The sequence below is a fragment of the Montipora foliosa genome, chromosome 6, assembly GCF_036669935.1.
Source record: "Montipora foliosa isolate CH-2021 chromosome 6, ASM3666993v2, whole genome shotgun sequence".
NCBI classification, from domain to species: domain Eukaryota; kingdom Metazoa; phylum Cnidaria; class Anthozoa; order Scleractinia; family Acroporidae; genus Montipora; species Montipora foliosa.
The window spans coordinates 5368020-5385519 of NC_090874.1; the positions used below are offsets into that span (position 1 = coordinate 5368020).

The following is a 17500-nucleotide window of genomic DNA, read 5'->3' on the forward strand; positions in this document are numbered from 1 at the left end:
AATATATATCGCGACCATTTCCACAAGCCAGACTCATCGACACCAAAAACTGAAATATTGTGGGTATTGCCATAACAAACTCTGTCGTGGATGATTAAGAACTCAGTCTTTAGCTCTTTCCTCAAAAGTTCAGAAATGCACTCAAATGCATCAAGCAGTCCTTCGAGCATAAAACTGAAAAGTGTTGAAAGATACTAGTTTCTTGATAGAATTTGCAAACTAGCTCAGTTGTAGAGGGCACTTCAAAAACTGAAATTGAAGTTCTAAATGCTTCAAAACTTGGTATATCTAATATACCTACGTCTAATCATAGTTAATAGACGAGAATGGTTATGAAACCCGACAACTTTCTTTGTTGTAGGTTTTTGTTCTCTTTTTTGGCCTTGACCGTGCACAAAACACAATAGTTGTTTACTGCGTTCTGAGGAACTAACCAATAGAAATGTGTTGGTTACGTAATTTATGAATACTGTATGAGCGCAAAACAAAAGATTGTGCACGGTCGTGGACTTTCCAACCTAAATCTTGGCATCTTTGTTTGCTCCTTTGATGTTTTCCGAGCTTCCAAACCAGTGAACGAGTGATTTTGTGCGACTGCCAGTATAATATTGCCAAGACGAATTCACGCAAACTGACAAGAGATCGGCGGGGTTTGCAAGCTGTTTTAACAAAAGTACCGAAAGGCACGTTACACCCTTTTACTTATATTGTCCTTGTATCGGACCTAAATTCTTATTAAAATACCATCCATATTTCTTGTACAATACCTCAAATTAATGATTTTTTAGTGGAGTTTTCCGTCTTAAGTTGCTTTCTAGGGGTTTTTCCAGCTTTGGTTAAAAGCTTCAGAGATCTTCGCACGATGAGTAATATCGCCTTAAATGGTTATCTGAATATCATACACATTATTTAAAAGAAAACCAATTTCATCGGTTCTGTAAACATGTCAAACAAACGTGACTCTCTAACGCCGGCTTTTGCAATTATAATATCGCATACTATTGATACTGAGAGGACAATGGCAAAGCAGGCGGCATGTCTAATCATCCAAAACGAACAAGTTCCACAAGGTGTATAGATACAAAAGCCCTTAGAAATGATACGACGATCGATAGCATCAGCTTGATCGACGACCTTGAAAGAGAACGAAATTGAAAGAGTAATTCCTTAAGTAAACATCACTGGAGAAAATGAGGAAGCAGCAAGTCAAGTGGGAGGCAAAACATTTTTTTCCGTTAAAATTGTAACTAGCGATTGCTAATGATGATAAAATGAGAGACTTTAGTTGGCGTTTCACAAAACAGCCACCCTGGCTTGCGATTCTGCTCCATACATCCTCTTTTACACTGCACCATTCACCAACTTCTGAAACGAAATATGATGTTGATAATATTTTCGGAAAACAAGTACGGAAATGGGGCTTAGTGATATTGGCACCTGCTTTTATGGTTTCACGTTTCTTAAATGTAACATTCATTCGAGAAGGACATTAGACAAACTGCATGGTACATTATATGAAATGTGACGTACATAGATGACTTTAATTTCTTTCCTCATAAAATCTCCGGGTTTGATAGCGAAACATTGAATCCCTCAGCACTAATGCAAGATACGTAGAGACTATTAAAAGAGTCAGATAATTCTATAAATAAAGTCCTTTTGCTTTATTTTCCGCAGAGAGAGAGAGAGAGAGAGCAATCAACATGTTTACTTACAGAATTTTCATATGCCACTGAAAAGTACATCACAACCATTAGGTTTTGAGAGTTGCACTATTTTTGTCAATAAACATTTTTAAAGTGTTGAGGAGGCTCGCTGAAAGACGGTAATATATTAGTCAGGAAATTTGACATCAATCAAACCTTTCTCTTCTCAGGATATCTGACGTACTATACTTATCTCGGAAAAAAGCACAAAGGGAAATTACTTGTTGGAGATGAAAGTAGGATTAAACTCTACGAAACCGTGTTGCTTTTAAACGAGATCCTTGATCCATTAATGGGAAAATTTGTTACTTTCTGAGAGCTTGCTTTTAATTCATACGTAACAAAGACATGCAGATGCTTTCAATAAGATCAAAGCAACCGAGCTTTGATGAGAAGGGAAATGGTTCCAGTTCAGTATTGTGAATGCTTCATAATATTGCTACAGAAAATGTCATAGAGGAAAATAACAATTAGTTGAAGTTCATAAGATGACCTTGAACTCGGAGATAGCGAAGGTTTCTATGTGTTGCCAATGTCAATTGCATTTAATTTCTTTCCTTTATATTTATGTGAGAACAGTTATTTGATGATTTTCTCCATTTTGTTCGCCTTTAAAGGTAAATGTGCTCTAAAGTCTTATTAAATTAAGACAAGGTCTTTTTGGTTCAATTTAGATGATCTGTTATACGTGATTGAAACGTTGAATTAAATTAAACTCACGACTATTTTACCGAAAAGGAAAAAAACGATCAACAACTAAAGATTGTGCACAACGTCGATTTAAACGTGATAAGAATTATGTAAATTGCCATAAGTAGTAGCACCTCCGCAGAAAAGCTATTTCTACACTGAATCCAGTCTGAGACTGAATATTTTTTCATCAACTATTACAAAAAAGAAACTGGAAGTTCAGTAACAATAAAGAACAGAGCTTAAGTAAAGACTAAACGAGACTTCACGATACAGCTAATCTAATATTGCTAAAAATTAAACAATGACACAATTTGAACAAGCTCGTCATCATACCTTTTTTGCAACCCATTTCCAAAGACACACATAAGAATAGTATACTTTATGACAATTATTCACTGAAGGCTCGATAAATGTCGGTGAATAAAACACGAGAAAAAAAATAAAATAAAAATAAAAATAAATAATAATAATAATAATAATTACTTGTATACTCTCATAACCAGCCTTGCATTGTTATTTTGTTTTTAGTCTACAAATTATTTGCTGGTTAGATCTCCCAAGATCCGGCACGTGTAGTTTATTCAGCTGGGACTTGCCTAATTGTGCCCAACATGGTGGCCATTTTACAGCTTTTTTTACAGCGTACATGTTATGGTCAATTGACACCTGCAGAAAAGGTATCCACTCACTAGTATCACGTGACCACATCGCGGCTTCAAGTTTAGAGCTCATCGAGGTCAGCTGTTTTTTTTTTAAGTTGACCGATGACCAGGTAGTGGTTTTCGATTGGGTCGCAGGCTCAAGCCAGGTTAACTTATGGCAAGAATAAATAACCAGGGAGCTCCGCTTTTAGGCTTGGCTGAATCTATACATATAAGTAGTCTTTTAGCAGAAAGCTCGGAGCCTGCGTAGATAAACAACGATGATGATGATGATGATGATAATAATAATATGCTATTTACAAGGTAATTTTTGTAAAATTAAAATGTTAAAAAAACAAACGTTTTCGGCTGTTTGCCATCATCAGGGTTAAAAATGACCGTCCACACCCATCCACGCATATATATCTCATGTAATTCCCGTTGGGAAAAGTTTGGAAACATAAGAAATAACTTGTTTGTTCAGACTGGGGCGGAATTGTTGGATCATTAGCCCCTCGACGATCGTACGTTTATGGAATGTTTGTGCTGAAGAGAGAACGCGCCAAGTGAAAAAATGTTATGGGTTTACACGCAGGTGTATTGCAGGTTCGGAGGTGTGAGCAGGATTTGAATGTTCCGCAGTTTCTCACTGCCTCGCCAATGTAATCAACACTACAAGAACAATCTCCTTTGTAAACAACTTTGGATCTATGGGTGTTTTTGTCTTTGTTGTTAAAGAGGCTTTTGATTTGCCTTGTTTGCCACAAGATTATAAAGATGAAATTGAAATTAGTGAATTTGTTAAGTTTTGCAATAAAATTTTTACTGAGTTTTTCGTTTCTGCCGCAAAACGGGAGCTTGATTAAAACTTTCTTTCGTTCTTCGAAGGGAAAATTCGGAATGATGTTGTCGTCTTGTGATGAGTCGTTTAAAAAGTTGTTGATTGTGTGCATGATAAAACGTTTCGGATAACCTGCATTGAAGAAATAAGTTTCTAAAGTTTTTATGTTATTCTCAAAATCGGTAGAGATGCGTTTAGCTCTATGGAGTGCGCCAATGATGCAGTTCCTTTTCCACTTGCTGGGACCTCAGATTTCCAATGTGTTGGCAATTTCCCCGGTTTCTTGAAGACGCTGCAATTGAACTTGTTGGTATAACTAAAGGCAGTATCGAGGAAATGGTCGGGGTTTCCTCGACAGTGAAAACAATGTTAGGGTGGTAGCGATTAAGACGTTCAAAAGTGACCGTTACAATTTTTAAAAACTATATATATATATATATATATCGTAAACAATAGGGGTCTGGAACTATTGTTAACGGTCACTTTTGAAAATGTGTGTTGACTAGCATACGAAACGTCAAGTTTTATAAAAATGCGTTGGAATACAATGTTTATCACAGTATAGTTACATCTTGCCCGCTCGGGTAGCCAATCACAGCACGGAATTTGGTTCATTTTGCCCACTCACGGAGACCTATTGTAGGCACAAAACAAAGGAGATCTGTTACCGGCAACTGATATCGTGTTTTTTTAAATAAATGATGATGATGATCGATTTCAATGTCACGAGGAGATTAGATGTTAATTTTCTTTGGGAAGGATGGGAAACTACAAAACAAACTAGATTTTTCTATATTAAGAGAAAGTTTATTCTCTCAAAGCCAAGCATTGATACCAAAATTAACACAAGTCTGAGAGAGAAGCTAGATTTATATGTTTGCAAAATAAATTAGTATCATCAGCAAATTAATAAAATAGTGAGGCCCTCCCAGGGGTTTTGAGGAACAGAGGAACATGGCTAATTTAAGCTGGGAAACAGGGAAACAATGTCAAAATATCCTAGGGAATCCTAAGGGGAACATAAACCATTTTAGGGATCAAAAAGCTGCGAACAAGTTTGGAAGTAATTTCGGGAACAAGGGAACACGAGCCAATTTTTGAAGGGAAGAAGGGACAACACCTTCCCCGCCCTCTCAAGAAAAACGAAAGGAAAAGTATTGGTTCAAGTACATACCTTGAGGAACACCACAGGGCATTTAACAGACGTAATTGTCTGTAGGCGATTAGTCAAAGATAAAAAATTCCGACCACGAATACCATATTTTTTTAAACAGTATCTCATGGTTTACCGTGTCGAATGCCTTACTGAAATCTTAAAGGAGCTATGTCACTGCGTTATTTTGGGTGTTTAGAGGGAAATTAAAGGTAATCACGAGTTTAAAGCTCGAAAATGAGAATGTGGAATCCCTATACTGATAAAAAGCGTCATTAGTGAGATGGTTAAAATAGCCCTAAAACCAAATCGATTATCAAAACTTTTTTTTCTTCTATGTTCAAGAAAATCAATTAGTCTATTACACAAAAGCTTTTCACTCAACTTATTAAAAACGGACAGTAAGGAAAATGGGTGGTAATTACAAAAATTCGTCTGAGATTGCTTTCAAGTTAGGGGAATTACATTTGCTAATTTATACAAGAAATACAATACCTACTTAATTGACCGCTCCCCATAGGGGCTTTTCAGGGCCAATGAAACACAACGAAACGACGGAACGAAACAACAACAACTGTTAAGAATCCCAACAGGCCGGAGGCAAACCAGTCGGCTATTTACAAGTGCAACTGGGAAGTTGAACCAGGGACTACCAGGATCAAATTCAACGAATGGATCTCAAGGCATGGATCTCAAGGCAAGCGCCCTAACCACTGGACCACACTGCCTCAAATTTAAACTTGGATGGCACAATACCAGTCGCCGAATGAGGCGTTAAATAAAATCTCTAATGCTTTCGATATTACAGTTTAAGAAGTTTAAGAATTAGGATGCGGATACTAAAAGGACATAATTAGAATCAGTGGTGAATGCAGATGTTCTTCCTCTCTTTTTCTTTTAAGAGTACGGTATTACAACGTCCGCTTTACTTCATACACGTAATAAACTTTAAAATATGTTAAGAACGTTTTTAGACTCAAATTGTTAAAAAAGAGAAAACTTGAAAGTTTATGTAATTAATAGTCTCAGCTAAAAGTGGACGTCCTTACACAACAGAGAAGCCAATTTGAAGCCGCAGTGTGCAGATACAAAATCCAAAAGTTATAAACGATGGGTCACGCGAAAATTTAAATGTCCTCTTGCACCGAAATTAGCTTTCATTTTTTCCAGTATTCTTATGTTTCATAGCACCCCTAGGAGATTACAGGTTTTGCTGTTAATTGTACTGACTATCCCAAACGGCAAACTTCTGCTTCGCTGTTTAGAGAAGTCCACGTGGTAAGCTACTGTTACAATGATATACAAATTAACGCTAATGAAAAAGTAAATACTTATCTGTCTTCATCTCCTTTAAGCATCAGCGTCTACAAACAATAAAAACAAGGCAAGCTTTCACGCAATTGACATTTTCAGCATTTTCCATTGCGTAGCTCAGACATTTAATTGCGCCCAGAGAGCCTTTAATTTTAAAGACATTTCGTTGCTACAGCAACAAACCCATAGACAAGTATCTGGTGCTAAAACAAAGATATAAAGAGGTTTACGCACAGGTTTTGTGAAATAAAAGTACACATTTATCTTGTGGCTGAAAAAAAAGCTTTTATCTTCCTCTTACTTATTCTCCGGGTACCTGCATCAAAGAACTGCAGTGGCGACATGTACGAATCAGAACCATGATACCAAACAACACTAGTGCTCGTTTTAGAGAGCTACGAAAGTTTATTTCCCATGTACGTACCTTTAGTATGATGAAGACTATAACCTTCTCTTGGCCCATTTGTCCTATAGATTTCGCTTTTGTTTAAATGGAATGAACACTGATGAATAAAAAACGTGCTCAGTAGAGCATTGATTTTGAAGAAAGGCAGCTGGGATCAGCTTCTAAATAACAATACGGAGCTTACGCAAGGAAGACGACGAAGCCAACGAGACTAACGTTGTCCAAAAAAATCATTTCCCTTTATTGTAACAATTTCGTTATAACCCCAAGTCGTTCGGAATGGAAAGTGTGTACCAACATGGCAGGAATAATATTAGCATGAACGGTGTGGTTATTTGGGAAGAAAATCAAAAAATGTTTCGTCAGGTTCCGACGTCCTCCACAAAACCTCAAATTTGGTCAATTCTCGTCGTTGTCAGGTAGAGGACGCCAAAGAAATGTACCAAAATGTAAAACGCACGTGCAGGGCGTGCGGGGCGTGCAGAACCTTTTTTTTTTTCCATTAAGCCCATTGTGTTGTTGTCGTCGTCGTCCTTGCGTAAGGTCCCTAATGGTAACGAGGCAACGACATCTTCTTCTTTTCTGTTAACTAATAGTAAGTAAGTTTAACATATTTCCTTTCGTTTCAAATTCACGCTTAAGTTTTCTTAATGAACTGGGATTTTGTCAGGCAGACGTCCGTCATGCAGGAATCAAAAGCAAACTCGCGCACGTTTGAAAAGTTTTCTTAACACAGCTACACTCGCTGCATGCAACGCTGCGTTTCCGTTTATTTGATTGGCAGCTGGTCATTTGCAAAGCAGTAGAGTGAATAATGCTATTGACAACTTATTGTTTAGTGGCCGAAATGGCTATCATGATCAATAAACATGATGTCATGTACCTTTAAACCCATACTTATGCCTCACCTCCTGACGAAAAGGTATCGACTAACTCCTGTTATAAATAGGCATCTTGGTCCATTCCGTCAAGCACTCCTTCTCGTGCCACCAAAAATGCAACCGGATCATGGAACCTCATATCCCTGGAATTCTCTCTCGCAAAACTGGTTTCGTTCACCCATGGCTTCCTCTTCTTCGTTTTATGCCGTGCCGGAATTCCATTCTGACACATCTCGGGCTATGAGTTTAACAGAGCAGATACATAACCACTCGGCAGGAGACAAGCGTACAACTCGAATGCCAATGCAACTTAATGCATGTGGTATACCTTCTCTTCAGTCTTCCCCTTCAAACTACCCTCTTCAGGCCGTGGACGGCTGTTATTCTCCTCAGAGCTCAGAGCGTGAAGATGTCGCGGTATCCAAACAATACCCGTATCGTGGGGTGAACCACGGAATGGTCGGTTCGTCAGAGCTTGAACAAGATTACATGCAAAAGCTTTTCGAAAAGAGCAAGCCTGCCACCGGGACAATTGGTAAGGTGCTCAAAAGTGCATATCAGAGTTTCATTGATGGCCATTTCATTTGTAAACCATTTTAGACTAACACTATTTTTGTGTAAAATTTCATTTGTTTGCCCACCATTCATAGTCCCATAAAAGATCGTTCGTTATTTAACTCTTTTTGAGGAACTCTTTTCAAGAAGCAACGATTAGGACCATCAAGACGTTTTTGGAGTTTGAACAAAGAAACCAACCATGTTCGCAGAGAACTTGTATTTTTCACCTTTTCGAAACTGTCGCACGACACGAAAACAGAGATTTGAAAATGATGCATTTTTAAATAAAATAGAGCACTGAACAATTTATTTGCGGCTTCTAAGGTCACGGTTCATTCTCATTCATCTTTCCTTTCCATAAAGGTGTTGAGAAACAAATACATTTCCTGTTAAGATATCCTTACATTAGCTGTCATGCAGGAAACAAACAAATGTGTGACCGGGAATTTAATTCATTCGATATAAGGCTGCTCAAGACGTCGAAACAGCCACCGTATAGTTAGATCTATGCCATAATCGAGTTACAGAGACAACTTAGTCTGAAAACACTGAAAAGGAATGGCAAATGCGAGGCTCGATTCGCAGCCGCACCGTGACATCAGCTCTATCGAGACATCGTGTGGTAGAGGTTCTTTTGCTAGATAGAGGGCAAAAAAATTCAAACCATTTGCATTTTCTATTCTTCAGAATTCTCTTATCTTTTATATAAGGGTAGCTTGTAACTGAAATGAATTTATTCAACTACGTCGTGTTCAAATTGGATCTGGGTGTGAGCGAGGGAAGACTCTTAATGAAGGAATGACAGAATTGACAAAATTACTCAGTTTAAAGTCCCAGGCGAAATGAAGCAAACTTGCTGCCACTAGCCTTTTTACTGGTGACCATGTCATTTCGAATTTTTGGTCAGGTTTGGTATACAAAAAGATATCTGAAGTGGTTCACAGAACAATTAGAAACATTTTAACACAATTTTCTCCACGTTTTTGTATCTTAGCAACGGTGAAAAAAAAAATGATCAGGGCAGATGCCATGTGCTGAAAATTATTTAATTTGTTCTTAACTAATGGATGAAGACCTCTTAAATATGTAATATAAGCTTTACCTATCATAAAAAGAGTTAAAAAAATGTCAGTAATTTTCAAATGGTAGAAGGCCGTGCCGTAGTTAATGAACCTAAACTACAAGAAAAACTAAGGTTAACGTCACAGAGGCGGACAATTTTTCATTCCCTTTCTTTCCCTTTATTTTTCAAGCTTCCAGTAAAATTTGGCGCAAAAGCGCCCTTAGTATCACTCATAAAATCTTCTGTTAAAATCGTTATTTAATAGTTTTTTCCTGACCTTCTTTTATTCGCAATTATTTGATTTGAAAACTGATTTTAAGAGATCTCAACAAGACAATTCAGTGAACGTTATTTTCGATGGACGACTTAAGCTACTGTAATTAAATTCATTACCTTAACCATTCTAAGCCAGTATATATGATTATTTTATTCCGGAATCATTAAACTGAATGGAATTGAGACAGCAAATACGTTTCAAGTACTGGTATTTGATCGTAAAACTATTGAATTGAGCCCGGACCAAATGATAAGTTTGATATAATGTTTGGTAACTTCCTGGTCATTGCAAGTTCAAATTATTCGCCCGCAGGGTTTTGGCCCAGACGCAACCTAGAATTCCCCGCGTAAAAAGGGTAAATGTTTAAATTGGTAGATATTGTAGGGGGAATCAATCTCGATTTGCTCAACTAGGTTAAAAAGCGCGGGCGCGCAAGGTAGCATCCGGCATTGCTTAAACGGGCCGGCAAGTGGTCACTATTGGTGGTGTTCTACATGACCCAGGTGTTTTCGGAGTCACGAAGTAGAAACTCGCACGGAGAACCAATGTGCTGTTCGGGTTTAGCGATTGAAAAATCAAACATTGAAGCAGATCTCATGCAAATCGGCTTGCCTGGCTCAGTAATTAATTTTGTCCAGACACAAATCAGAAACAGGGGCGAGCGACGATTTGACAGGCACAGTCAGTATGTTTTTTTTATGCAATGTACTTTCTAGTATTCAGACGAAACTCTTAAAAAAGGCTTTTTAAATGACGCTATAAGCAGTGACCTCTCCAGGCTTCGCAGAAAGCTCGAGAACTCAGCCTTAGTCTAAAGTCCATTGAGAAAAGGAAAAGAGAACCGAGTGATCTTTGAATGGCAAGGACACCGTGAGCTGAAATGTTATTTTGAAAAAAAGACCGAATGCATAAATGGCGGCCAAAAAAAATATTCTTTTGTTTATGTGCTAAATAGACTCACTAGCCTCGTTTGCATCTACAAAATACAAAAGAAATGCTGCTTGAGAGCGAGGCTAGTGAGTCTAATTAGCACATAAAAGAAATTTTTTTTGGCCGCCATTTATGCATTCGGTCTATGGAAGGCTGCAAAAAGGCTCGTTAAACTTCGCCAGCTTTTAAGTAGGCATTTGCTTGTTACATCGCTCGGTCGAAAATGTGTGTCCAATACTGAACAAATGACTTTTATCTCCCGCAAACTCAATTTTGTGTTCTTGTTGTGATATCTGTCTCTGTCTCGATTCAGTAAGTATACAGATTAAATCTACGAAATTTTCCTGTTTGTGCACGGTTTTTACAATATGTAAGCATTTATGTAAAATGGATCCTTGCGAAAGAGGTCTAGTCTGGGATCTTCAGTCGCCTTAGTCGCCTCGAAAGCCTCGTGAACCTGAAAGGAACCATTTTGTTATAACTAAGGTCCGCACTAATTCTAAAAAGTTTGTTTTACAGGCGGCATCTATTATTGCAGAAGATCACACTCCTCACATGCACTAATTAATGTTCTTGTTTTTGGTCTCTAGTAAGAATGAAGATGATGATATATGCTTGCTTTTTTACTTTAGATCCCTCTCCTTCAAGAAATGCTCAAAGTTCTGGTTTCAGTTACATAGACGAAAAGATGATGCTGAGACCCCAGAGAGGACGCACGGTGTTTTCCGCAAAACAGCTGCAAGAGCTAGAAAATATTTTTGTGATCGATCAATACATATCTGGGCAGCAAAGGAGACGACTCTCGGGCCGTCTCGGATTGACGGAGACACAAGTGCGCGTCTGGTTTCAAAATCGCCGGATTAAGTGGAGAAAGCAAAAACTAGAAAGAAAAATCAAGGCTTGATTTGATAGGCTCGAGGTCCCTGCCAGCGTCACAGCGAATGCCATTTAATTTAAGGGGGCTCTAACCAGTTTCAACACTACGAAGACACTCTCTTTAGAACGAATGACGCTGCAGCACTGTATCACGTAACAGCAATGTTATGGTACTATATAAAGCACGATTATTTCCAAACATGTGCTTATTATTGTGACTTAATAAAGTTACCTTGGCAACGGGAAAGCCCGGCAGAAACAACCAATATTGTGGTCTTAGTTGCTCATATCTCAAAAACTCAGTGACCCCCCTTTTTTATTGCTGAGAAGTGATCAGAAGGCCAAGATGAAACTTTCTGCAAAGCTTAAAAAAATTCTATACTGTAGAATCAAAGCCACCTTAAAAAAATCACGGGATTACTGCGCCTTTCAATAACATGCGGACTCTACAATTCAAAGCTCAATCGACAAATGCGTTTTTCGCTACCGTCAATCAAATGTTCGGTGGCTCCTCCCAGCTTCCGACTATTTTGACTGAACTGGGCTCAACGATGTGATTTGATTACTGCGCGCTCGACAGTAGTCGGAAGCTTCCGGAGCCGCCGAACATTTGATTGACGGTAGCGAAAAACGCATTTGTCGGTTGACCGTTTGAATTTAAGAGTTCGCATGTTATTGAAAGGCGCAGTAAAGTGGCTCTGAATCCGGTGTATAAATTTTTTTAAATTTTGCAGGAAGTTTTATCTTTCCCTTCTGATTACTTTCCAGAATTAAAAAATGGGGGTCATCGACGGTGACATCTTACGTCACAATAATGCCTGCATCTTTTTCAGCAATTAGTACGATAATGTTGCTAACACGCGGTAAAGAGTTGTAGTGCCGATCGGCCTTCTAATAAGAGTGTTATTTAAGGAAGCGTTAAAATTGGTTTGATTTTGATCCACCTTAATTAAGAGGACATAGATAGTGTGCAAGGGTCGGCATAACAAGCAAACGTTTTAACCCCTAAGAGTTTCAGAATTTTTGTCCATTTAATTTGTGTGAATTTAGCGTCTATTGTTTCTTCATTTATTTAGTTATTTTAAAAACGCCCCGACAAGAATGAAATTTATGAAAAAGGTGTCAAGAATAAGAAAGACCTACGTAGTGATTTATTTCGTTATTACCTCTTACTGCATTTTGCCGGTCAAGGCACTACAATTTCAGACTATTCAATTTCCGGCGGCGGCTCTTGTTAAAAGACTGAGAAAAAGTAACGTCTGCATGAACTAACGCGGCCTCGCTGTTAGATAGCTTGTTAAATTAGCGTTAGCTGGTAGGAGAGAAGAAAACGGTAAGGACATGCACCAACATGTTTGTTTTCTCTAAGATGTAGTTATGCTTTTTTGCCGTAGCCAGCAAGCAGGCAATGGCGCGTGGTCGAAATATGGGGGCTTAGTTACTAGTTTCGACTAGTAACCAAGCCCCTGTATTTCGCCCGTGCGCCGCTTCAACGGAAGAACATGCTTAAAGGCTATTTTTGCCGTGAAATCTATTGAAAGGACTTTCTATCAAGCGGGTATCACTTGAGTCATGCGTAGTAGTTCTACAACAAATTATTTAGTCAACGTCCTGTTAATGGAATCATTGTGAATAAAGTCGATGAACAATGAGTAGTGAGTGATGCTGTCAGATTTCTTATGGGAACTGTTCAAATCATTTTGTGAACTATTCTATGGCAACTGGATCACCTGTAGCAAGAGAAAATGAGGGGACAGAGAGGGAGGCTCCCGGTCCAGCCCTTGGGATATGTCATGTCCACGAAAGTTATTTTTAGACGAGCGGAAGTCTTCCGAGACGTCCGCATGCAGGCCAACCTCGGTCTGATGTTTGAAAGAAAACAAATATTCATCAGCCTTCCACGTGCGCCGACATTTTCTCTTTTCACTAAGAACCTGAGAGCGAGGCAAGACTGCATGCGGACGTCTCGGAAGACAGACTTCGGCTAGAACAAAGACTTCCGCTCGTCTAAAAATAACTCTCGTGGACATAACATATCCCGGCCAACGCCCTGAGCCTCTATCTCTGTCCCCTCATTTTCTCTTGCCTGTAGCCCGTTTAAAAAGACGAAAACATGCATATATGCATGTTACATGCTCGAATTCGAACCTCTCACTAAAAACTTTAGAAAAACACTCAACACAAACGGGAACACCTATTTTAAAAAGATAAATGGGCTGTACTTTGCAACGTATGGTCATCTCTAATCATTTACTTTAAACGTGTATTTCATGAATAATTTCCAGGCCTATATGCTGTCTAAAAGCTAAAATAAACTGTGTAATTGTCTTCTGATAATGGCCGTTTTTAAAATAGAGACGCATAATACGTTTGGGAGACTTTGGGCAATTTAATTAAATGCGTCTTTTAGTCCGTTATTTAATTCGTCCCGTTTAAAGATGAGCGAGAGACTCATTATATGTCTGGACGAACAAAATCGTTTGATGCGTCTTTGAAGATGCACTTAACGGTTTAGTTAAGTCTTTATACGGGACGAATTTAAATGACGTACTAAAAACAGCCCTTACGCAGCGGTACATGCCTGTGTCATAATGCAAACATAAGATAGATCCTTTTGATCAACACAATACGCCCGGCACAATATGCCCATCGTCCAATGCAATACGCTGCAATACGCCAAACACTATATACAATACGCCCCGCCTAAATACCAAAATACTAGGCTATTTCATCGAATCAGGTCGGAAGCTGTGCCGTTGCAAAACGTGGAGTAACGATGGAGTAAGCCGAGGGAAGTCTTTGACCAAAGCATTTCGAATTCTGAGTGCAAATTAAACTTAAGCTAGATGTACTTCGAAACATTTTGCTGACATTTTTATTTGCGTTCCAAGTCACCAAAATGTAGGGAACACTGGGGAAGATTTGCCAACTTCTGTTCAGATTTCTACGGTGGCCCACAAGGGACATGCTAGAAATTAAAGAGTTGCTGCAAATAAAATGAAGTTGCTGCAAACAATATAAAGTTGCTGCAAATTAAAAAAAGTTGCTGCAAATTAAAACACCAAAAGTATGCGCGCGCAATGAAGGAAAGGCAGGTACAAAACACAGGTCACAGGTCTCAAGTCACAGGTCATTGTTTTACCAATACAGAAACAACCCTAACTGTTTGCAAATGCTAACGTTAGGCCTAATTAGGCCTAAGGTTAGCTTTAATGGATGTTTAGGATACTTTCTGAATTGTTAAAATAATGACTCTCAAAAAAGAAACAACAGTTTTCAATTTACGAAACATGTTTCGACATACTCATGTCATCTTCAGTTGCAAATGAGCTTTTTCAACGGTTGTACATTTGAATTTATGTTAAGGTATGTTGCAAAATTACGTGTCAGAACTTGCGTACAATTTGAATATGAAGTGTGAAATGCGCAGAAAACAAAAATAAAAATAAAAATAAATTCTCGGGTGCTGGCTGTAATGCCAGCTACATTGGCGAGACCACTCGCCACCTACGTACACGTGCTCGTGAGCATCTCTTGTCGGACAAGTCTTCGCCTGTTTACAGACACCTGCAGTCATCTAGGGCCTGTCATGACACTTGTAACACAGAATGTTTCACGATCTTAGATTCTGCCGCCTCAAAATTCCAAATTAAGATCAAAGAGGCATTGCACATTAAGTGGGAAAATCCCATCCTTAATCAGCAGTTGAGGCATTTAGATTTGTCTCTTTCTTTTTAATTACGTTGTTCTTTTGTCTTTTATTTTATTGCTATGTGCGCTATCTTTGTTTTCTGCGCATTTCACACTTCATATTCAAATTGTACGCAAGTTCTGACATGTAATTTTGCAACATACCTTAACATAAATTCAAATGTACAACCGTTGAAAAAGCTCATTTGCAACTGAAGATGACATGAGTATGTCGAAACATGTTTTGTAAATTGAAAACTGTCGTTTCTTTTTTGAGAGTTATTGTTACTCTGCTATCTTTACGTCCGTTTAAAATAATGACCTGTGACACGGACCTGTAACTCTTTAATTTGCAGCATGTCCCTTGTGGGCCACCGTAGATTTCCACTTGGTGAATGTTCGTAATCTTCGTTTTCCATCAGCGAACTTTGAATAGTAACCTTTTACATGTAAGTGAATAAATTCCGCTTGCTATAATTGTACTGTTATGTTTTGGATAATGGAACCAAAAGGTCGAGACAGCAGAAAGCAAATCGTTATCTTTAAGAAGATTACGACATTTTTAATTAATCAGTCCAAGACATGTTTCGATGTTACAAACATAATCGTCAGTTACAGAATATTTGCATGTTTCGCCTAGTTGCCTATAGTCCTAACGGTTTTTCAAATATTAGGGCCGTTTATACGAGAGAAAATAAGCCGCAGCTTACTCTGGCCACGGCTTACATAAGACGCGAACACCCCGTATAAATGATACAAAATCTACGTTCACGGCTTTCTCAAGCCGCGGCTTATCCTGGCCTGGGAGTTTATACTCGTATAAATAGTTCCTTTCGCGTATTATGTACGCCGCGGCCAGAGAAAGCCGCGGCTTATTTTTTCTCGTATAAACGGCCCTATTCTGTAACTGACGATAATGTTCGTAACGTCGAAACATGCCTTGGAAATTAAAACATGTCGTAATCTTTTTGAAGATAACGAATTGTACTGTTGTGATGAAAAAATTAAATTCCTTTTTTAAAACTTTTTGTTTCGCTCAAGTTGAATTTCCAGGGGAAAATACTGTAAAGGACCGTTTCCATGGTAATAATCCGTACTGTAAAATCCTGACTAAAATACAGCCAATCATAGCGCTCCGTTTAGCCGGAGAATTTCTTGCCATATAATAATTAACAATTAGACCCGTAGCCCGCAAGGGCTACCTGTCAATAGCCCGTGGCCCTTGAGGGCGAAGGGTCTAATTGTTTTAGTATCACCCAACTAGTCGGACAGAAAAGGCAATAATAAAGTTAGCTAATGCAAGTTAAAGAAATATTTATTTGGGAATAAAACGAAAGAAAGCGTCACGCTTTTCGCTACTCGAGGACTATTAATAATAGAGTTGATAATGATATGTAAATTGGCCACCGTACATAAATTCTAAAAGCTGACGTTTCGAGCGTTAGCCCTTCGCTCTGACGAAGGGCTAACGTTCGAAACGCTCGAAACGTCAGCTTTTAGAATCTCTGTACGGTGGCCAATTTACATTATCAACTCCGTTGATAAAACCAAATTTTTTGCATACTACTTCCCCACCGACGCAGCACCACAGTTTCTTTAGAAACTATATATACCCCCTTCATTCGACTATTAATAATAGTCCTCTAGTAGCGTAGTGAATCAAAATGCAGGATTTGCATTAGTCCGCTAGTTGGGTGATACTAATACTATTTATTGAAAACTATATCATTGAATAATGCAATTCCAGAGTTTTGATTGGCTTAGCCATCATGGTATATGAGCTATCATACCATGCTCTTCAAGTATCAGTAACTGCACGCATCAGTTTTTTCTTTTTACAAAATAAAGTATCCATAATTTGTGGGCGTTTTTAATATAACAATTATTGCATCCGCGCTTGTTGGATGTGAGATGATTATAGCCAACTCGGCGCCACGCGTCTCATTGGCTATTTATCCAACACGCGCTCGTGGAAAAATTGTTAAATATTTGCATTTTTTCTTGTTATGAAAAGTTGAATGAAATTACGAAGAGTAAATATTTAAATTGCTCTCTCCTATGAATGGGAAGGAGTCCATTTATTTAATTTGATAGCATTTTGTCGAAGAGAAAATAAAAATTATTCTCATGGAGTACTACTAATTTAAGTTCTCCATTCAAAATCACCGTATTAAAGTGTTTTAACAATGAAAACACAAGCACACTGCACTGGAAGCGCTCGTTCGATTGATTTTTTTTTTCCGTAACGTTCCCGTCAAGTTAAGGAGCTTCTCTTTGTTGGACATTTTGAAAATGTGTATTCGTTTTCTCATATTTAATTTTAATGTCTTATTAAATCAATTAGCTAGTAAACATAACTTGGATATTAGAGTCATTTGCTTTACAACAAAAGCTCATTTACACATCCAATTATTAATATTCAAGACATGTCTACCAAACCTGTCGCAAAGTGATTATCAGCAGCTAGTTAA

At 38.3% G+C, this 17500-nt stretch overlaps 2 protein-coding genes across 3 annotated transcripts in view; one reads left to right on the top strand and one right to left on the bottom strand.

Annotated features, from left to right (window-relative positions):
- LOC138008578 (QRFP-like peptide receptor) overlaps nucleotides 1-859 on the bottom strand; it is an 11264-nt gene extending 10405 nt beyond the window's left edge. The window contains exon 1 of one of the 2 annotated variants that reach the window (XM_068855902.1): nucleotides 768-859. Coding sequence is in view for 1 of the 2 variants with exons in the window: in XM_068855901.1 (XP_068712002.1) it covers nucleotides 519-532 (14 nt within the window). In the remaining variant the exon portion in view is untranslated. Of the gene's footprint in view, nucleotides 1-518; nucleotides 609-767 lie in introns of those variants that run through there. The other variant, XM_068855901.1, reaches the window with a different exon arrangement.
- A 6816-nt stretch (nucleotides 860-7675) lies between these two features.
- LOC138008579 (homeobox protein ceh-30-like) lies at nucleotides 7676-12974 on the top strand. Its single transcript, XM_068855903.1, has 2 exons — nucleotides 7676-8170; nucleotides 11096-12974. The coding sequence occupies exons 1-2, from the start codon at nucleotides 7750-7752 to the stop codon at nucleotides 11365-11367; spliced, it is 693 nt and encodes a 230-aa protein (XP_068712004.1). The 5' UTR covers nucleotides 7676-7749; the 3' UTR covers nucleotides 11368-12974.
- Nucleotides 12975-17500: the final 4526 nt, after the last annotated feature.